This window comes from Pagrus major, chromosome 8, assembly GCF_040436345.1.
Source record: "Pagrus major chromosome 8, Pma_NU_1.0".
NCBI lineage: Eukaryota > Metazoa > Chordata > Actinopteri > Spariformes > Sparidae > Pagrus > Pagrus major.
In genome coordinates, this window is record NC_133222.1 from 20,802,920 (window position 1) to 20,824,194 (window position 21,275).

The 21,275-nt window shown below is 39.7% G+C and overlaps 3 protein-coding genes across 8 annotated transcripts in view; 1 reads left to right on the forward strand and 2 right to left on the reverse strand.

Annotated features, from left to right (window-relative positions):
- Nucleotides 1–877, reverse strand: part of kif21a (kinesin family member 21A) — a 58,537-nt gene extending 57,660 nt beyond the window's left edge. For all 4 annotated transcript variants that reach the window (XM_073471579.1, XM_073471578.1, XM_073471580.1 and 1 more), the window contains exon 1: nucleotides 585–877. In XM_073471579.1, coding sequence (XP_073327680.1) covers nucleotides 585–628 — 44 coding nt within the window. In that variant the 5' untranslated portion in view covers nucleotides 629–877. The remainder of the gene's footprint in view (nucleotides 1–584) is intronic.
- A 3,797-nt stretch (nucleotides 878–4,674) lies between these two features.
- LOC141001680 (proton myo-inositol cotransporter-like) lies at nucleotides 4,675–15,298 on the reverse strand. 3 transcript variants are annotated; one of them, XM_073472829.1, is made up of 11 exons: nucleotides 15,203–15,298; nucleotides 12,715–13,187; nucleotides 11,994–12,153; nucleotides 10,836–11,044; nucleotides 10,589–10,697; nucleotides 10,278–10,441; nucleotides 9,820–9,934; nucleotides 8,887–9,012; nucleotides 8,487–8,605; nucleotides 7,946–8,098; nucleotides 4,675–6,775 (listed from the first exon to the last, which is right to left on the reverse strand). In XM_073472829.1, the coding sequence occupies exons 2-11, from the start codon at nucleotides 13,160–13,162 to the stop codon at nucleotides 6,549–6,551; spliced, it is 1,830 nt and encodes a 609-aa protein (XP_073328930.1). In that variant the 5' UTR covers nucleotides 13,163–13,187; nucleotides 15,203–15,298; the 3' UTR covers nucleotides 4,675–6,548. The 3 variants fall into 3 exon arrangements, with proteins under 3 accessions (XP_073328930.1, XP_073328932.1, XP_073328929.1); XM_073472831.1 differs by lacking the exon at nucleotides 15,203–15,298 and adding an exon at nucleotides 13,401–13,469 and having other exon boundaries at nucleotides 12,715–13,190; XM_073472828.1 differs by lacking the exon at nucleotides 15,203–15,298 and having other exon boundaries at nucleotides 12,715–13,630.
- Nucleotides 15,299–16,375: 1,077 nt separating this feature from the next.
- lrrk2 (leucine-rich repeat kinase 2) overlaps nucleotides 16,376–21,275 on the forward strand; it is a 31,493-nt gene continuing 26,593 nt past the window's right edge. The window contains exons 1-5 of the mRNA XM_073472917.1: nucleotides 16,376–16,895; nucleotides 18,193–18,278; nucleotides 18,742–18,851; nucleotides 19,918–20,006; nucleotides 20,847–20,984. Of these exons, the coding sequence (XP_073329018.1) occupies nucleotides 16,760–16,895; nucleotides 18,193–18,278; nucleotides 18,742–18,851; nucleotides 19,918–20,006; nucleotides 20,847–20,984 (559 nt within the window). The 5' untranslated portion in view covers nucleotides 16,376–16,759. The remainder of the gene's footprint in view (nucleotides 16,896–18,192; nucleotides 18,279–18,741; nucleotides 18,852–19,917; nucleotides 20,007–20,846; nucleotides 20,985–21,275) is intronic.

The window sequence follows — 21,275 nt, forward strand, 5'->3', positions numbered from 1 at the left end:
CTGGAGCTGCCCTGAACGGTCCACTGTCCTTTCCTTGAAACCTGGCTGTCAGTGAAGCTCTTCTTTCATCGATTAGCTGTCTCTCTGCAGGAGGCTTTGAGGAGAGAGGCCCAGCTTTAGGAGACACACAGGCTGATTGTCTCTCTCCCACCCTCCCTGTCTTTCTTTCTCTGATAGCTCAGCCGTTACAAAAGATGATATCATCCCTCTTCGTGCAGGCCGGAGGGTGCTGAAGACGGCCCCGTGTGTGTGCACCTGTGCAAAGGGTGTGATGCTTCATGTTTTTTTGCAGAAAAGGGGACTGTGCATCAGCAAATCTCAGCGGAGGTGAGCCACAAACAGACCGAAGATGTGCCCCTAAAAGCAGGCAGCAGCATCAGGAGTTTTTGTGGATGTGGGTCACAGTGCTCAAAGTGAAATGAGGCTGATAATTTATAGAAACAGTGAGTGAGTGGGTCAGCAGATGTTGCCTGTTGACCTGCAGGTGTTTGCTAGGCCCGCGGAACTGACTGACAGGTGGCACCGGGCAATTAAGACACAGCTACGCATTAAAAAAAAAATTAAAAGACATTTTAGCGACTTACCTCAGTGCCACTCGGACTGAGCTTTCATCCTGCCCCGTCGTCATGATTCCTCACACAACAGTCGATAGAAAAACAACAAAAAAAGGCGTATTTCTCTGTGTTGGCTGCTTGCCCTGGCAAAAGAGCGAGAAAAAAGTGCGCAGGACCGAGCAACGGAGCTGCTCACCTCGACTTCAGCGCCGCCATTAATGAAAAAAACAAAAAAAAACAAAACATAAAAATTATCTCAAGTGAGTTTTTTCAACCATGATATCAGCGAGGAGGCGAGGCGGTGTGTCCGCATGTCGCGACTACGTGCGCCGCATCTCTGCGCAGTCCGGCCCGGATGCTTCAGCTCCGGCTCGAGCTCCACATGCAGTCTGACGCCGCTGCCGCTGATAGGTGAGACATCCACGCGCGCGTCCACACACACACACACACAAACACACACACACGTGAGGACCGCTTGATTCACGCGCCGCCGTGCCTCTCTCTGCTCCGTTTACGCACCGGGGAGGGAGCCGCAATGCGTCAGCAAGCCACGCCCTCTCCTGGGAAACGGCTGCGAGGTGACGTCATGACAAGGGTGCTGTGCACATTTTTGTCACAAAGTCAGAAAAACCTTTTGATTTGGTAAAGATTTACAGGATTTATTACGTGATTTAACGTGCCATATACAGTTTAGTGTCAAATACATTGTTGCAAAGGTGTACACCCAAATCAAAATAAATGATTAATTTCATTATAATAAATGGGATTTATAATGAAATCAATCATTTATATTGTCTATAAATTAAACTGTTTAAACTCTCCCAACAGTTACCAGTTAAAAATGTGTATGAGTGTGCATTTGTGACACCATTTTGGGTTAAAGTTGTTAATATCTTGAGTAACTGGTCTGGCTCAGCAGTTCCTCCCCCAAGTCTTTTTCTGTTATTATGGTTGGTCAGGTCACAGCCTCCAGGACCAGTGGGGGTGAGGGGACAACGCCCTGGGATCTCTTTTGGACTCATATAAAGACTGATTGGAAGTCATTACAGATCACCGGTGAATGTGCTACACTTTTATTTTATGGACTGAACTTTGTCACTTCCATATTTTCCTTTTTATAATTATTTTGTTTGTTTGTTTGTTTTATCATGCTTATTTTTCACTGCTTTACTTTTCTATATCCCATGTTCAACATGGTCTATGCCAAGATCCTAGAGGATGAGGAGTATGAATGACTTGCCTTGTTTTTGTACACTAAAAATTGCCAAAACTTAAAATTCAATAAAAATTTAAATAACAAAAACAGTCTGAGTGTCTAAAACACATGGAAACTGTACTGCCAAATGTAATGTCCCCGCAGCACATTTTAATTGCTTAAACATACATTATTTTTGTGTTATTTACTATAATCTTTTTACTTTTTTGTAGTAACCCTTATTCAAATTTTTGTCGTTTTGGCCATGTGATTTCTGTTTTGTTTGACCTGTGATATCAGATTGTTTTTCTTACTGTAACTGAACAAAAAGTACACCAGGAAATGTGACAGCAAAAAATCTCAACTAAAGGTCCATTTACTAGCTTATGTTTTTAAGATAATAGTGTTGTTTTGCATGTATGGTTTATTAATGTTGGAGGTGCTTTTAATCAGGATTTATTAGGTTTATTTATTTATTCTGTGACAGGGCATGAAGCGCATCCTGACATTTGTGTGATACTCTCATGATGAAGTTGTGTTTTCTCACACACCAACGTGGATCTAAAGTGGTATAATTTAGGCCTCCAAGCACTGAATGGCCAAAGTAGAGTAATATAACATAACACAAAGCAAACTACATAAAGTGATCAGGATAATCTTCATTGTATGAAATGGGCACTCAAAAACCTTTTTATGACATACATACAGATATTGCTTGTACCACATTAAAATAAGATTGTTTGTGTGTGTAATCTGGACTCGATGCTTGCATACCTGCAGGTTAGTGCAATCTAATTTATACTAGAGTTTCTGAGTTTCTCACTCAAGTGAACGTTCAGTGCCACCCTGTGGCTGTTGACCATAACTATTGTGAAAAGGTGCTGGAGAGGTTTAAAGAAGATTAAGTGGGAACTTTACATCAATTAAGGAAGTTTCCTTGGTTATTACGAAGAATTTCTTTTTGATTACAAACAGGAATTCAAGGACGAAATAAAAGTGCATTAGATATTTGTAAGAGTAGAGTAAGATATCCAGGAGATGACTACTGAGCCAGCTGTGGCATTTCAGATTAAACTGCCAAATCAAGCAAGTAGGTAGTGTAGCCTAAGCAGATACAATGTAGATATAAGGTCACAACAAGGAGCTACATGGCTGATCTTTGCTTGGATGAGAGAAAAAAATGAGAGGCAGCTTAAAGGTAGAGTAGAGTCAGGCGGAGCCTATAATGGGTCATGAAACATAATAACTAAATAAATAAATAAATGAAATAAAAACACCCAACTTTAGGACCATTTTACTGTTTATTGATACTAGCACAAATATCTCTGATTACACAAAAAATACTTTGATACATCTGAAATTAACTGACATCTTTGGGTTATAAGGTGGGGCATATGTTTCCTTTTTCTTTTTGTAATAAATATTTATCTTCCTTGTTTCTCTTTAGTTGTTGCATCACTGTCAGGACTCATGTTTTCTTATAAACAGTATATTCATACTCCTACAAAATATTTATTTGGGTGTGCAATGATCTCTTGGTGTATGATATGTACTATGTATTATGTAAATCATACATCCCAGATTTAAGTCATATGTTTTTGTGGCTGTTGTTGGAGCTGCAAGTGGTTTAAAACAAACAGAAACAAAAGGTAGCAAAAGGTAATGGAACAAAGCAAGCCCAGGCTACATGTTAAGAGTTAGGTTAGTGTGTAAAGGCCTCCAGCACTCCACCCTACAACTTCCTGCTGGGCGATAATACCATCAATACAGGAGTCCCGTTACAAGCCTATCAAGTTACCAGCAGGCAAACTACAGGCTCACTAATGACTCAACACATGTCAGTGCATATTATAGTGAAGCCAAGCCAAAGACTGCATTACAGACACTGAACAGACTCTTTTTATCAAAGAAAATGTGTCACAGATGACACAGTTTTCCTCCCATTCACTGCAGACCTGCACTGTGTGAATCAATAGATCTACAACTGTTATGTTTACACTCCAAATCAAACAAACTCTGCTTGGATAAAGCTTTTGTTTTAGAAATACAGGCTACAAAATGATTTGGACTATTTGGCTTGAAAACTTTAAACAACATTTAGAGGGCGGGTCCACCAAAATTATATATAAAACATCATCACCATCAACTCTGGTGGCATCTAGCCATGCAGAGTTTGGAGATATTGTGTCATGGTGTCATTGTGTCAGTCCATTAACCATGTTTCATTGTGGTGCCAGAAATGTCAGAGGACATTTCAAACCCCCCGAAAGCTATCTGCATAGGAAAAACACAAACAGTAGGAAAGAACATTGTTTTTTAGGGCTAAAAATATTAATGAATTAAGCACTAAAGGGTTCAGAGAAAATTGTTGGGCAATACTTTTGCTAATTCAAGCATCTCAAACATGCAGATCCAGTTCTTTCATTTGTCATGTATGATAGTAAACAAAGTAGACTTACATCCCATTATTTGTCGGATAAAAAGAGCAATTTGAATGTTATAAAGTGCATTTTCCACTACGTTATGACTTCATTGTCATGGACAAAATGGCAGAACATTAATTACAAATGAATCGATCATAAAATCAGCTCTCATGGATTTGGTTTTCGTTATTTGGATGAAATGACCCTTTAAACCCCTCTAACTATTGCCCTACAACACAACTAATACAGGAGCTATTTGTTGGTTCATTGCTATGTTCTAACAGTACTCTGACATGTACTTATACATTAAATACACATACAAATAAACAGCACAACTACTGGCTATCCGAATGTAAAGCATCAAACAAAACCATAGGGCATACATGAGGTATACATGTATACATACATGAGGTCAATCTTGACACAATGTCACGATTGACCTCATGTCTTCAATGCGCTTGTGTTTATTTCCTAAATAATGGAAAACATGATGAATGGAACATGAGAGAAATGGAAAGTAATTTAATTTACAGCGCGAGCATTTCATACACAAAATGTGCATTACACATAACAAAATGTACACATCTTATATGTCATGATATCAATGTTTTATGGCCTATATACTGCTGTCTTTACAGATATCATTCTCAGTACACTCATCACTTTAGTTCACCTGAGGATAAATATGGTTGTACAAAATGGCTTACAATCTCTGTTATAATACAAAAGTAAGAAAACATTTTCCTTTCTGAATTTCTCGCACATGCTGGTAATCAATGAGATTCACATGAATAGTGGCTGGATGTTATCACTTCTTTCCTACTGCTTGTGAGTTTTCACAACAAATATGACACAATGTGAAATAATTACAGATCTGCAACCACAAAATATGCAGTTATAAATACTGAAAAAAGATTTGTTCCCATAAGGATGAAGGTTTTTGTGCAATATCCAAATATTTCACTCATCAGAAAACTATTCAGGTTAAACATTCTTAAAAGTTCATAGGAGTCCTACGTAACTAGAAACAAAATTAAGTTTGTTCTTCAGAAAAACACTGAAAGCAACATCTATTATTTGCACAGAAATGTCAGAAACCTTCTCATGAGGAATCCTGCACAGTGCAAACAGGACGTTCTGGACAAACGTGATGTAAGTTGTTTTGGACTACTTGGACACCATTATCTGAGCTGCAAAAACAAATACATCAAATTTAAAGAATATTTAGCAGAATTGTAGCATAGCGGAAAAGTTATTAGCACACTTAACACCTTGATACGGTACTTACAGTGATAAAGGCTATGGCGTTGTCTGAATCCACCGCTCTGTAATGTGCTGTGCTGAATTCCGATCCTTGCTAGAAAATCAAAGACTTGAGCAACTTGTTCTGGCAACCTGACATATAAACATCTTCTTCTTTCAAAAGGCAAGACACCAGTTTGGTTTTTAAAGTGCAATCTCTCCCACTGTACACACAATAGCAGCAACCCACAATCAACTGTTTTGTTTAACACCAGCACCGACTAAAAGATCAAACCCATGTTAGTAGTTTTTAAACAGGAATTAAACTACTGTTTTAAAAGAGTGTGCAGATATGCAAATGTCTCAATAAGCCAAATCAATCAAGGACAAGTACTTGAAATAGTCCATGTTGTGGATCTAAAATCTTAATAAATTTAAAACTTCTGATAATAAAGACTCACATACAAACACATTCTTGCTGGAATATCAGAAGTTTGAGTGTTTCTACAAAAAACTGACACTTGGACTCCTGCAAAGATTTCTTTACAGTGTCTAAAAATAATGATTCAGCAACCAGGTCACTTGGTTCCTGAACCCACTGGAAAAACAAAGACTTGTTACTAAAATGTTACTTGCTGGGAAAACAAAAATCATTCCCCAGAGTTCATCTTTAATATTAATAAGACACAGATGATCAGTTTGTTAAACAAGAAAATTCCATGGAAGAGTACCACCATTAGTTTCAGTGTCACATTATTTTGACATGCTATAGCTTTCCTGGAATATTAAGTATTCCAACAACACTGTTCCAACACTGCAAGGAAGTCTTGCTTCTGTGTTCCCCTTTATGATGACATGGGGAATGATGTGAAACAAGAAGCTGCTGCTCCAAAGAAAAAAAAGAAAGAAAAGTAGACAACTCCCAGCTGAGACAAAGGCAAACGTACAAAAACACAGAAGACTGGCAAAAGAATCAGCTGAGTGAGGAGAAAGAGCCCATTTGAATCACTCGTTGAAGAGCCGTAAAAAAATTTGGCTTATGTCTGATTGCAGCCACCAGCGGGCGTCATGATCACCTTTCCTCCCCACATCAGCAAACCAAAAGACAGAGTGGAGAGAGAAAATCTTCCCAGTCTACTCTACATCTGAGGCATCGCTGTCAGAGAGGAGGCGGTTGTTGCCTTTTACCCGGATGTAGTGGATGTGGCTATTGTCACTTGGTGAGGAGACTCCACAGGAGCAGAGCTGACCGGTGAACAGGTTCTCAATTTCCTCCAGCTGCAGTCCCTGAGTCTCTGGGAGGCAGCCCTGAACGAATAGGAGGGCCAACACCACCAGGCCGGTGTACATGAAGAACGCCCCTGTAGAGAGATTTACATATACATTTACATTCTGAGTTATGGCTGCCACTATTAATCATATTTTCTGTTTGTTTATAAACGTTTATAAACGAGCATTTCTTGCTGCTTTGTCTTCAACTGTAGACTTCACAGTCACCTCAATACACAGCGAGATGGCTCCAACATTTGTGATAAATTAATGGTTTATAGTTAAAAAAAATATTTTTTCAACATTTTTATACTGTATGTACATTGTTTGTTTAGTCTCACACTGCTTGTAAACAAAACTCAGTTCTCATCTCCCTCGCCACAGTCCTGTTGCTATAAACAAAATGTTGTTTATAGTGACCACGCCTGGTTATATAAAGAGTAAATACAACATTTCTGGGTAAGACTAGAGTGAAAGTTGCAGGGAAATGCTTTCACTGACAACATATTCTTACATTTCTATTAAAAATAGACACATATCAGACAACAGAACAGGAATAAAGGTAATGAACTAATTAACCAGGGAATTCTGGACATGACTCACAAGCAGAGCTGTGAGCAGCATAGCATTACTTACTGTATAGTAAAGTATGAAATGGGACGAAACAATACATTAAAGCTTGATGTATGCATCTTTGTTTAACTGTGTTGATGCATGACCTCTGCTGTAGCCAATGCCGTAGCCTGACGTGCACCTCCCGAGAAATGTAACCGCACGTTGCAGCGACTCAGACCGCAATGACTGTAATAAGTCTGCTTGGTAGCATTGCATTTCCTCTTGTGCATTTTCAACTGCTCCTTCTACTCTGTAAACATGGACCAAATCAAGGAGAGGTTAACTAAAGAAGTAAATAAATATGTACTTTTGTACGACTCTTCTTCACCACACTACAAAGAGTGTCAGATGGCAGCAAATTCACGGAAAGCGATTTCAGTTTCATCAGTTTGAATGTAATAAGAAATGGAAGATTTTGAGGGACAAGTACGTTCACCTCTGAAAGAAACTCAGCTCTGCATCAGAAAAAGGTTCTATTTGTTTCTTACCTGGCAAACAGTTAAAATAATTTAAAAATACCATCATAGAACAAAAGAAATGATTACAGACAACACATATTTCTGATAGAATGTCTCACCTTACATGTAAAAGCAGTTCATGGTATGACGATGTATTAACTATCATCAGACCTCCTGATATAGTCTTACCGTAATAGGTCAGAAATTCAGCAACGTGTAGAAATGTCAAAGACACCAGGACGTTGAAGATCCAGTTGACACCGGCTGAACAGGCATTGCCGGTGCTGCGGGCCCATAGTGGGTAGATCTCTGAGTTCACTGTCCAAGGCATGGGGCCCATACCTAACACACAGAGGTGTTCTTTAATATTCACAAACATAATGTATGTACTGCATGTATCATTTCTTGATGTGAGCTATGTGGCAATATATTGTGTATTTGTTATTCTTTGTGATCATAAACATAATTGTTGGTGCAGGTGTTTGTTAGCGGGGAGATTTATTGTCATGTTTAGGGCCAAAAACAGGAAAGCATCCAATTTATTTGGTAACTTTTTTGTGCATAAGCCAAAATGGTTTGTGTCACAGTACGTGAAAGTTGTGTGATATTTTTGTGGTTTTTTATGTTGTAAATGTATTGCATAAATACAAATAAATTAACTTTTCTTAAATTTGCTGGACAACTGTTAGATCGGAGATGTTTGAAAGACATTGAGAAAGTAATTTCAGACCTGGAGCAAAGAATGCAAGGTAGAGGAGGAGGCCCATCAGGACGATCCAGGAGTAGGATGTTGGACAGTAGTTATAGGCCCAGAACAGGCTGCCAGATGCCTCTGTCTGGTTGGAACACCTGTATGAAAGAAATTTTGCAAGAAATCAATACCAAGATTTCTCTACAGGTTTTGTCTACTGACCAATTTCAATTCAAATCCAGCAAAAGCGATCTCACTGCAGTGCAGATCAAAGGTGCTTTAACTGTAAGTAGATTTTAAAATGGCAAACATATGATGATGAGCTTGTAATGACCCACATGAACTGGGTGTTCGTGTTCGTGAGTTTGTACTGTGACACATATGTTCCTATCTCAACTATCTCTCACCCTCTCTGTCACACAGATAATGAGTGTCTAACCTTCCCCAGGAGGCGTGATCTGTGGACGTTTGATTGACAGGAACACAGGAGGCGTCGTACACTGTGGTGCCATTGTCACGATAACAAAATCCACAAACTGGATCCAACATGCAGAATTCACAGGACCTGGAGGACAGAGCTGAAAGTAAAACCTCTCATATGCTAATACATCCATGTCCAAACACACAGGGCGGTCACACTGTTTGCTAAGCAATAGACAGGCACACATACCACTGTCAGCAGTGATAACTCAAGCCTCTGATAACACAAGGATAGTGAAGCTTTAAAAACAATGTTCACGGATGCATGAAGAACAATGGATTCATTCTCAAGGATCGTTGGTCAAATCATCACAAAAGCAAATATAGGTACACAAATCACTATGATGTTGAACTCATTACAACACCTTAGACATCAAGTGTTAAAAACTACTTTACCTCAAGACTTCTAATGGACATGTATTTCTTGTAAGCAATTTCCTACATTTCCTAGAATGCCTTAGAACAACTCCTCAAAAAGGACTTCATGTATTTAGCTCTGGGTTGCTTGTAGGTGAAGAGAGTGATGGTAATAAGGAAATGTGAAATCCTTGTTGAGAAAAAGTGACAGTATTTAAAATGTAACATGATTGTAGCTTCTGGCAGTGTAGAAAGTGGTCTTGGTGATTCTTTTACACTTTGTTTCTCCTTTTATAATGCGAAAATTATGAGACTAGAAACAATCTTTCACTGTTGGGACATCTGTTGTTGAAGTTTGAAATTCTGAGAAATATTTAACAATTAAGCCAAAACGATACTGGAGTAGCAATATCTTGCCATGAAGTCACATTGAATACATAAACCTGTTATCTGGATGAATAAGAAACAATAAACTAACATCTCAAAATGAAAATTAATGGTTGGTGGTTAGGATTGATGTGGTGCCTTCTCTTACGCATATAGGTTGCAGGTTGAGTTTTGTGAGTCCACTGGATGGAGGGTGATGGGCGGAGAATTCATGGCAGATAGCAAGAACCCGACTGCCAACAAGGCGAGACTCAGTCCAGTACCTGCATTATAGAAAATAAACACACCACATAAAGCTCTGAAAAAGAAGAATAATATTGTCTGCATAAATTATAAATGCATAAATCCTGCACAGAACTCTGCATAAGACTTCAACTAAGATATAGAGCAAGACATTGTATCTGACAGACCTGTGCATTTTATGTCCCTCTAAAGAAGATCAACAACTAAATGCAATGGTAACATATGGGTTATAAATATATAAATTGTGTTTTAATTACCTAATCGTGGCGCAAAGAAAAAACACATACAAAAAATAGAAATAAAATAATAATAGTGAACGTCAGTCACAAGTTGTCTTTAAAAATGACTATCCAAATGACAAACCTATAAGACTGCCCAGGGTCAGCTTCCTGCGGCCCACTCTCTCCACAAGCCAGACTCCAACCAAGGTGAACACAAAATTGGTGGCAGAAGTTGCAGCAGCCAACCAGATAGCCATTTTATCATCCCGCACCCCCGCCATCTGCAGAATAGTTGCACTGTAGTACCTAGATAAGAGAGCAGAGGCTCACTGAAAAGCCAAATCAATTCATGGATGATGTCTTTTTTGTGTTCCCAGTTAGACAGGGGCTTTTACAATGGTGGGAGATAAGATAATTATGTGGGAGCTGTTACAAGATAAATAGTTGACCTACATGACTGTGTTTATCCCAGACAGCTGCTGAAACATCTGGAGGCCACAGCCAACGATGAGAGCCCTGCGAGTCGGACCGTGACGGAGGATCCTCAAAATAACAAGCCCTCCTAAACAACAAGCAAGAAAAAAAAAATATATATTTAATACAATACAAAATGTTTGTACCAAACATGTTTTTTTTACATCCAGGCAAAGCTAATTCAGTCACTGCTGTTATTCTTTTCTGTTTCACAGAACTCTTTCACCTCCACCCGCCTCTTTCTCCTCTTCCTCAATGCTGGTTTTGATGGTGTCATACTCCAAGTCAATGCTCTGGCCTGCTCTGATCTGGCTGAGAGCTTCACGGGCCTCTTGGCTGCGGCCCTTTTGGAGAAGCCAGCGGGGGCTCTCTGGCAGGAAGAAGAAGCCGATGAACTGCAGCACTGCTGGGACAATGGACAAACCTAGCATGTACCTACAGTATGGAGAGAACGAGGAAGAGTGAAGGGGAGAAGGAATGCCACCACTGGATCAATGGGATTCTCAAAGTGGGGGTCTGAATACTTTCAAATGTCTTGGAGGGGGTCGATTTCAAGCTGCATCATCATGGATTGGGGCGGCAAAGACACATAACTGAGGATGTTCAGAACCGATCCACATGGCTGAAATCTGAGTTAATATTTTAGACTCCAATCCCAGCATTTGACTTTTTTTAGGATCAGTTGTCTTTTTAAAACCCAATCCACTTATGATCCTTTGTTTGCTCACAACTTAACAAATACTCTTGCCAGTGCTCTCTGATCGCCAATTTAACTGTTCGCTAATACCAATATATCTGAGATCAAGTGTCAAAGCTCGTCTACACAAGAGGAGTTTCAGCAACTTTTTTCAGTGGTCTGTGTGATGTGTGTCCAATGGGACAGATACACTCTTATTTTAATCAAATCAGCTTTCTACAAAAGATGCATGATGTCTTGCGCTATATAGTATGTGTGTAATAGCAGTAATTGAAGTACTTTTACATTTAAAGTCTATTTTCTTCAGTTTTACAGTATGTGCGAATATTCATATATTTTGTGTCGACCTCTGAGCTCTGCCAAAATGTGGGTGACTTTCTCTGAATGCTGTGCCTCAATGCATCCTGTGTAGACTTAGACAGAGGACTGATGCTGCCGCTGCTCTGCTAATCGACTGTTTTAACTTCACAGCTTGAGTAGACATTTTGTTAATGAGTGCTGTAGGTAAAGCGCCTCTGAACTGGTTAGATGGAGAACTTTCACTGCAGTCTGTCTACTAAGTGGATGAGCGACATCTCTTTCCTTTCCCCTCAGGGACCACAGAGAAGGTACAACCAAACAAACCTAAAGTTAAGTTCTGTCATGGAAAGTTATTAACAGAGAAGAGAGTGTAGAACCAACGCAAACCTCCAGCCGTCGTGACTCAGGTAGCTGAAAGCTCCATCAATCACACTGGCAATGAGCTGGCCACCAGTGATGAAGAGGGAGTTGATAGTGACCAGCTGACCTCTCTGGTGAGGGGGGGAAACCTCAGCAATGTACACAGGAACTGTCATAGAGGCAATGCCTGAAGGGAAAAAAGAATGGGTTTCATTTTGACGTACACATAAAATGACCAACACACTTCATGTTAATCAGTCAGTCAGTCAACCGTCAAGACAATAAATTCTAATTCTACTCTGTTACATAATTCACAGTCCTTTCCTTCTTTCAGGCAAACACAAGCCAATACTAGTACTGGAAAAGCAGGTCAGGTGGGGCGATGTAAGAGGTTGCTTGGAGGGACTTTGTATCTGTACATAGCTTAGATATAGGTTAAAATAACAGGGTGTGGTAATCTACAGAGCTGAGAAGATAGCTTGAGGCTTCTGGTCTGAATTCCATGACAAAATGTAAAAAAGTGAAAACTGAGAACTGACAGAGTTTTCATTTAACACATTACGCAAAGTTGCCGTTAATAACCTCAATAAAAAATACAGTTAAAAAGGTAAAAAAAGTTTCCAGGTTTGGATAAAAAATATTTAATCTAAGAAAACAAAAACAAGCTTTAGTATCTGACCAAATAGCTATATAGATAAAGACTACATATTCAAATTCCCTATTTCATAATTTCCAAACATCAACTCACCTATGCCCAAACCAACTATGATTCTGCCCACAAGAAGCACCTCCTTGTCAGGGGCAACACTCAAGACGATGCCACCGACAGTGAAGATGAAACTGGCCAAAAGGATGCAGATCCTGCGCCCCAGCCACCCATTCAAGGAGCCCCCGCCTAGAGCAGAGAGGGCTGCAGCCCCGACTGTACTGGAAACCAGCAGCTCCTGCCACAGGTTGCTCAGGTTCATCTCCTTCTTCAGGAGCAGCATAGCCCCGGAGACCACCCCAGTGTCATACCCGAAGAGAAATCCTCCCAGGGCGGAGAAAAACGCCAACAGATAGACAAACCCCGATGTGGGGGCATCTTGGTCCAGGAGGTCCCCACCAGTGGCAGAGTCCCTAGATGGATGTCCAATGAGACTCTGCTCTCCATCATCCCCTGCTTTCTGTCTCCTGCTGCCCATAAGGTTGCCCATGTGCTTCAAGCTGTATTCATCGTGGCTGCTGGACATAGGGGAAACCAGGAGTCAGGCTCAAGCCAGGGTTTACAAGAACCTTCTTGTTCTTACTTCTTTACTAATGAGGTGCTGTCATTTGTTGTTAAAAACTCCCTCCAAACATGTTAGAGTCGAGAAAAAGTGGACCCAAACAATAAAAGATGATAGTCCTACATTCTTTCAATAACAGACGTCCAAATATTTTGAAAACCCCGACCTCTCTTTCGCAGTCCAGCCCGAAAGAAGAAACAAGGGAGAAGACAACACGTCGATATATAACTTGTAGCTAACTTCCTTGCTAATTTAGCTAACGATAACGTCTCATATTAAGCCCCTGTGGTTGACTATGCACACGTTTCTGTTATCGCAGCAGATTGTCATATCATGGAGAAATTTGCCTAAACGGTGCAGTGAAATGGCTTTAATCTGACTTCATACGAGTGTTTGGCCCTGATAGCTGCAACTCTGCTCAGGGCGCGGCCATGTTTTTGTGACGTCACCGTCAGTGCAAAGGTAAAAAAAAAAAAAAAGAGAAAAAAAGTTTCAAACAGCTTGCTATGTAAAAATGTATCTATTAAAACGGGACGTATTCATTAATAAGATGTGTAATCCGCATCCGAGTCATCTTTCAGTTATTTGATAGCTATTTCTTTTGAACATTTTTACTTATTTATTTTTGGGAACAAGGTGACAGCCATTTCCCGGTACACAGCGCCAGACTCCCTAAAGTAATCTCTTATTTTAGTGAATTCTAATTTATCTATACATACCATATCGGTGAACCAGAAGTTCAGACCATTTATTGGTCTTCTCTTCAATTCGGCATAATGTGGCAGATGAATGTAGCACAATTTAGCTTATAAATCAATACCTGTTTCATCAACACCATTTATATAGGCTGACCAAGTTACTGACAAGTGAATCAGGTAGACCTGTAAATAGCAACAGCATGCTTCAAAACTTTGCATTTTAGTGCATCCTTCACATTGTTACATAATAAATGTATACTTAAATAACATCAGATATGAACTAGTTGTATTCCAGTCTGTGTAGGATTTGATTGCACTATATACCAACCCTACCCATATAAATGTACACTACTGTCCATACTGTATCCACTGCACATATCTGATCTATAGAGCATATACTCATATCTCAAGCTGTTTATTCTGTCTATGGTTTCTCACTATTGCATTACTATTGATACCTGCACTGCATATCTTTCTCTGTTCATACTGTATAGGCTATCTTATCGTATTCATATTATAATATGGTGTTATAACGGTTCTATGTATTTTAATGTATTCATATCTATCCCCTTCTGTTCATTCATACAGCATGTGCATTGCTTTGCACTCTGCTTTTTGCACTACTGGTTAGCTGTTCAACTACATGTCATTGTTTCAGGAACTGTACACAATAAAGTTTAACCTAATCTAATGGCTACCCCCAGTCTTGTGTGGTAGTGAAAGGACATTTGGCCAATTATGGAATCCCTTCTTAAATCATGTGCCACAGCTGTGTTTTAGTAGGGTGATCTTTTCTTGCATGGGATTTTCTTTTGTTTTTGTTACAGAGCATTGACTGGGCTTGTTATTGGTTCGTGTTGAATCTCAACTGTTTTTAGTGTTGTTTTTTGTCTTAAATGTATGACGTGGGTGGGTTCACAAATGAAATAATGCAAAATTTTAAATGTGAACCTAATCTACCGTGACTGGATCACAGTACTGTCCACAGCGGGTTGCCAGTAATATCTCATTACGCACGCATCTGATTTGAAAATGTGGACTAATGGAGTACGCGTATTGCTTTACATATTCATATGGACTAAACGAAGCTATAAACTAGCCTATACTTAACTATAGGAATACAAAAAAACACTGTCACACAGGCAACCCTATTCACATTCAGTCATCAAGTTTCTGCCCACATACATTTTCATCATGAGCCTATCGTTTGTCGGTGAACAGCCTCACTCACGGAATAAAACGTCAACATCACACATATACCATGTCTTACCGAAACAGATGTTATTTGCGCAAATTTCTCACAACTACACCTCTGAGAAGCGTATTAAGGAGCAGCTGCAGCGGCGGAGTCCTCGTCAACAAAGGGGAAGTTTGTCTGAAGGGCCGGGTCATAGCTCACTCACATGATCCTGCCGCAGGAGAGGAAGGGGGAGACACGCCCATTTACATTGTAATGACCAGTTTACCTGTCCTTCGAGTTTTTCTCCAGGTAGCAGACTAGCTGTATTTACCTGATCAACCTCATCACATAGCAGGCATTTGCATAAATCGAAGTAGCTATTAAGGCTGCAGTAGCCTAACCTATAAGTAAAATATCACAACATGCTTTCATATCAGCTGTTCTCTCATCTTTTATTTATTCACTATTAATATTTAGACATTCAATAAAGAAACCTGTTTTCAGTCATTATTTTTTCACTACATTATTAAACAAAAATTGGAGTCTGATTCTGGCCCACTCCCCAAGTTGTACACATGTTAATATTACTTTTATCACTAATACTGACTGAGAAGTTGTAGCATTGCAGCGACAGTGACAATGCCGTATTTACTGTGCTAGATGCGCAGTGCAAAACGTACCAAAGGTGGGTGAAGAAGAACCGACAGAAAAAGTTGAGATTTCTTTGAAGTCATGCATGCCGAATTTGCATGTATCGCTCAAGAAATCGTTAAAAGTTTTAATATCGGCTGTACACGCCGGGTGTGTGTGCGAACGCGCAAACAAACACTTCAATTAGGGGTTTTTTGAACGAAATATGGCGCAAATCAGTGCCAAGCGTATCTCACTGGTTCCTAAACCGGTAAATCAGTAGGTGACATTAGACAGCGGGGTGGGCTGCAGCTTCTGAGGTATACGGATGCCATTTGATTGATCCTCACCCGATCTAATTTGAGTCCAAAACGATTCGGTGATACATCTGTGTCGGAACTTTACCGACAGTTCGACTGAACCACTGTCGGTCTGTGTGGCAGTTAACTTGATTAGCCGTAGTCGCCGTTCCCACCCGGAGCCGCTGCTGCTCCTGCTGCTCCTGCTGCTGCTGCTCCTGCTGCTGCTGCTGCTGCTGCTGCTGCCGCGGTGACTAATTTCCAGTTTCCTCTTTAACAAACGGGAAGTTTTTCTTGCCAGAGTCATATGATGCGACTGTAGGAAGCAGGAACACGCCTGTCAGTGAGGAGCTTTCCCCCACAGAGAGGCTCCAGCTCCACAAAGAGGAACATGTTTATGCGGCCGAGGAAAGTTAGCCGCGGACGGTGATGTCAACGGTCGGAACCGAAACCCCGCGACACTGACAGCTTCCCTAATCGTGACAGCCGCTTAGCTGTACTGTAGCTAATGTAACATGATGTAACGCGGCTAATATTCAGCAGCGTGATGTAATGATATGAGTGGATATAGTGGCGCTTTTAGTCGTTTCTCTCCATGCTGCTGTAGCAATGCTTCAGCAGTGTGGCCGCTTGAAGCCCTTCGTCGGTTCGGAGGGACTCCACTGATCGACCTAAATGCACGGCACCCCGTCAGCTGGGAAACAGTATTTTAAAGACCATGGTTAACACAGAGGAACTGGAGGAAAGGCTGAAGAAACTCCTGGTGAGGCTGAAAACCCCGAAAGAGGACAGACAACTGTGCACACTGATTCAGATCATCCAGGACTTGCTTTTCCTGGCCCACACCGACAATGGTAGGAAACACATTCCCCCTGCATGTGTATCATGCTTCATACACACGCACCATTTCCTTTGGCCATGTTGTTTGACTTAAGAGCAATGGTAGGTGAAGTGTATCAGATCTTTAATTTAACTATGAGTAGGCCTTAAAATACTCTGTTGCAAGTCCTACATTCAAAATCTCACTGTAGATGACAGTTTATAAAGTATTTATAATTAAATGTGTCTACTAAGGTGTGCAGGAAAATGCCAAATCTTAATGCTAAATGATGTATTGTGTTATTGGATTATTATTTCTGATGCATTAACACATAAGAATCATTTGAATGTTGTAGCTGATTGAGCTTATACTGGTGTAGTAGTTTAATCCATACCACCTCATCATATATGATAAACTGATCATACATTTGTACATAATCTCCAAAGTGATCAATAACTAGAGCTGTAAGAGAAATGTAAGGAAATCATAATGATACAATATTTGCTTTTTAAATGTATTGGAGCAGAAGCAAGAAGCTGAACAGAATACTTAAATACTCACAGTGAAGTACAAGTACCTCAAAACACTTTATTAAATGTACTTCGAGGTTGACTTAATAACTTCATTACTGATCCGTTTGGCATGAAAGAAGTTTCACCTGTCTGGTGGGGTTTCCTATCCACAGATAAAGAGTTTCAGTATATTTCTGGGACTTTCCAATTTCCTTTTGTAAATTTTATTTTACTTTTCCTGTTCATGCCCTACACTCAACCCATGAAGAAGTTATTAGTCTGCAGATAAAGATATGACACGTAGAGATCCAGATGTTTTAGACTTTAGTCGCATTAATTCATTATTACTTTGGTAGAGGTGGTTTAATCCAACAAAAAAAAATCAACATCTACACCTCAGTTTATCATCGTGCATAGTTAACGTTCAATACTCATGTACACTTTTTGATAATATTAATGTAGTTTTATGTAATTAAAATCTTTATTTTGTGGCATGGCCATACACAGATATAATCAGAAAACGTCAAGATGCTCTCTTTTAAACAACTGAATTGCCACTTGTCAATTCAATCTTCCTTTTTTTAGTGTCTTAAGTCTTCTATCAGTGTGATTGAGTGCTGCTCATTTTAACAATACTTGTCAATGCAAAAAAGACAGCTACACCCTTAGAAGTGAGTCCGTGTTATTGCTAGACTGGTCTTCAAGCCTTGCTATTCGCATTTAAAAATAGAAATGAATAATGAAAGTGAAACATTGCGTCCCTTTCTTCAAAGCTAACTTGTCACATCATGTCTTCTTATCTGTTGTTCTTTGATGCAGCAGCTGAACTGTTTGAAGACAAAGATGTCCACGTCCCCCTCATGGTGGTGCTGTCATCCTACATCCACAGCCGAGGAGTCCAGCAGGTACCTCATAAACCTTTGACTGTGTACTTTAGTTATCCTTTCACAAAAAATCTTGAACTTTGTCTGCCTGAAACAGAGAAAAAGCATCAAAAAAAAAAAAAGAGACTGATTAGTGTGTAGTCCTCATGTAAACACACAAGTGTTGAACAGCATCACCTGCTGAGACAGTCTTCCACAGCTGACATGCCTGTGCCTGATCCAGCATGTTTATGGCGTCTCGTGACTACTGTATACTGCAGCTTATCAGAGCTGAGATTGCAGCTATGCACAAAATGAAAGTCAAATAGTGAGACTCATGTAATCATAAACGACTCTTTGGAAAATCATCTGCAGGTTAAGGCGCACTTTCACTAGTGGATCATTTGTCAGGTTTACTTCCTTCATCTGTTCAGGAATGACTACTTTTCTCTATTTGTTGGTTGTTTGATTTCAAGTGTGTCATGGTGTAATATTTTTCCTACAGGTGGGCTGGTCATTGCTGTGTCGGCTGATTGAAATATGCCCCGGTACGCTGGACTCTCTGACCAGACCTCTGAAGGCAGCCAAGGACTGGGAGGTACTGGGAGTGCACCAGTAAGTAAAGACATACTTACTGGGTGCTGCACAGTAGCAGTGATGCGCTATTTTTTAATTGTGAAAGAGTGAATCCATTTTCTTGTCATATGCCCCTAATGGCTCGTGTCACATGACTATGTCACACAGACATAGTTGATTAGATTACATAGCATTCATGTTCAAAAGAAGCCATGGATTTGGTCAGTAATTACATATGTTAATACATCTACTACACGCTGTATCTTTCTGAAGTTGTGGTGCACATTTTGACCCCAACTAGGGCAAAGCAATGTCAATATTTTCATTTGCAATTAGTTGTTAGCAAGATGGCTGTAGAGATGGAAATGCTGTTGGGTGGTCAGTCCACCACCTTGATCCAAACATCTCTACAACTATTAGATTTATTGCGGAGCAGACACTGATATTCCCATTAGTCTCAGCTGTACTTAGTGTTTAGTGCTAATTACCGAAAGCTAACATATTAAACTTGTGAACTTAGTAAACATTACACCTGCTAAACAGGAGCATGCAACTATAAGTCTTTGTCATTATACATTAGAGCAGGACGCTCATGTACCCTTTATAAACCCATTTTTAATAGATTAATAGATGGTTTGATTTGGCTCTCAGATGTTTCAGGTTCAGATTGTACAGATGTCATTTTAAATTTTCAGTTCCTGTTCGATGTAAGTAACTGGATATAGTCAAATTATATTGTCACGCAATGTCAGTTTTACCTTCTTTTTTTTTCTTTTCAGTTCCTTTATATTGTGTCTCACATTTTCATCTCCAAATCACTTTGTGTTACACCAGACTGTTTTACTTTTTCAGTTCTTGATTTAAGCCATGTTTCCCCTATTTCTAGTACTAGTGTTTGCAGTAGTGCTTTTACAAGTGTGCTTAGACAGTAAGAAGTAATAAAACAAATTCTTTAACCTAATGATATGCAGGTCTGTAAATCAGCTTGAAGTTTACAACTGCTTTATGTGTGCAAAAGTTAGGACCTGGCTTGTAGATAGGAAAATGGTTAAAGTGACTTGTCCACATTCCTGGTTAATTTTTGCCCTCAATTTTTGTTTTCCAGGCAGATCCTGAAGGTACTATCTCAGTACAGAGCAGACTGCAAAGTGACGATGGCTGGACTCAGAGCTCTGGCTCTCCTGCTCAGATCAGGTACACAATCACACAGCATACATACTACAACACATCAGGGCCTCACTCCTGCTACATATAGTACATATAGTATAGAGTACAAGCGCTTGAAGATTGAAAGTCATTTAAATACCGTTTTCTGTGATCCACAGCTAAAAACAATCTCACAGTTCCCAAAGGTTGATTCTACATCTGATTGGAATAAGATTTATGTTGTGCTGCATAAGTGTTATCAAAGCAATACAAAAGGAATCTTGAAGGTATTTGAATTAAATAGCATTTTAGGAAGGAAGAAGAGAAAAATGTTAAAACCAAATCAGTTATGAATAAAAGAACTACAGTCTGGCTATCAATCTGTGCATGTCGAGTACTTTTTATTGTAGTATGTAGGGGTTCTTTTCAAAGGCCACTTTAATAACACTAAGTGTCTTTTTGCATTTTTTAGAGCAACATTTTAATCTCAAACCTCTTGTTTATGCTCATTTACAATATAATGTGCGATGGCCGGTATTTCATCACGCTTTGTGCAATGACAAGCTTCAGACAAAAGCAGAGGTTAGACTAAAAAGTAAATCACATGGTCTGCAGAATGCTTTGATTTGTCTGTGAAAGTACATTGTCAGTAGCTGCACTGCCAAACACAATAATCAAGCAAACCCAATACTTCCTGCCTCTGACTCTCAGTAGCATTTTTAAAGAAAATATTTACAGAATCCCCCCCAAAAAACACTTTCATATCTGCAATTGTTTGACTTTAAAATGGCTCATTTGTTGGATGAATAAATTGTTCTTTGTAATGGTCAGATGGTTGTTTAGGTGCGGGATGTGTTTTTTATGCTTGTTTAATTCATGTTTATGAAGAAATGGTTCCTCTGCTGGTGCTGGAGGAGGAGGAGGAGGATGTGTTTGGCCTGGTGGTGGAGGCGATGAAGACGTTCCCTACGAGTGAAGAGGTGCAGCTCCACGGCTGTATAGCTCTGCAGTTCCTCCTGGAGAGAGGTGAGCAGACTCTAACCTTATATATACTAGCTTGTAGAGGTTTACCCCAGCCAATCCTAGGGAAATACATTTTAGATGTTTTCTGATTCTGTATTTTGTTTCAGAACAAATAGTTGGACTTATTTAACTTTTGTGTAGCGTAATAGCCATGTCATAGCCATGCCTGGAGTCCTGTGAGGCTAAAATGCTCTTTACATAGAGTGAAGCTTTACTATTATTTATTTCTTACCACTTAAAGAAGAAAAAACAGCCTGCCTAATTCCAAAATGTTGGGACGCTGTGTAAAATGGA

What these genes read in the sequence shown, in the direction of transcription:
- LOC141001680 (XM_073472828.1), bottom strand. Translation starts at nt 13,198, where the DNA reads ATGTCCAGCAGCCACGATGAATACAGCTTGAAGCACATGGGCAACCTT. An exon ending in CTGAGTCACGACGGCTGGAG is followed by an intron (nt 11,045 to 11,993) that starts GTTTGCGTTGGT and finishes TCCATACTGTAG; the next exon opens with GTACATGCTAGGTTTGTCCA. An exon ending in TCAACCTGCAACCTATATGC is followed by an intron (nt 9,013 to 9,819) that starts GTAAGAGAAGGC and finishes TCTGTCCTCCAG; the next exon opens with GTCCTGTGAATTCTGCATGT.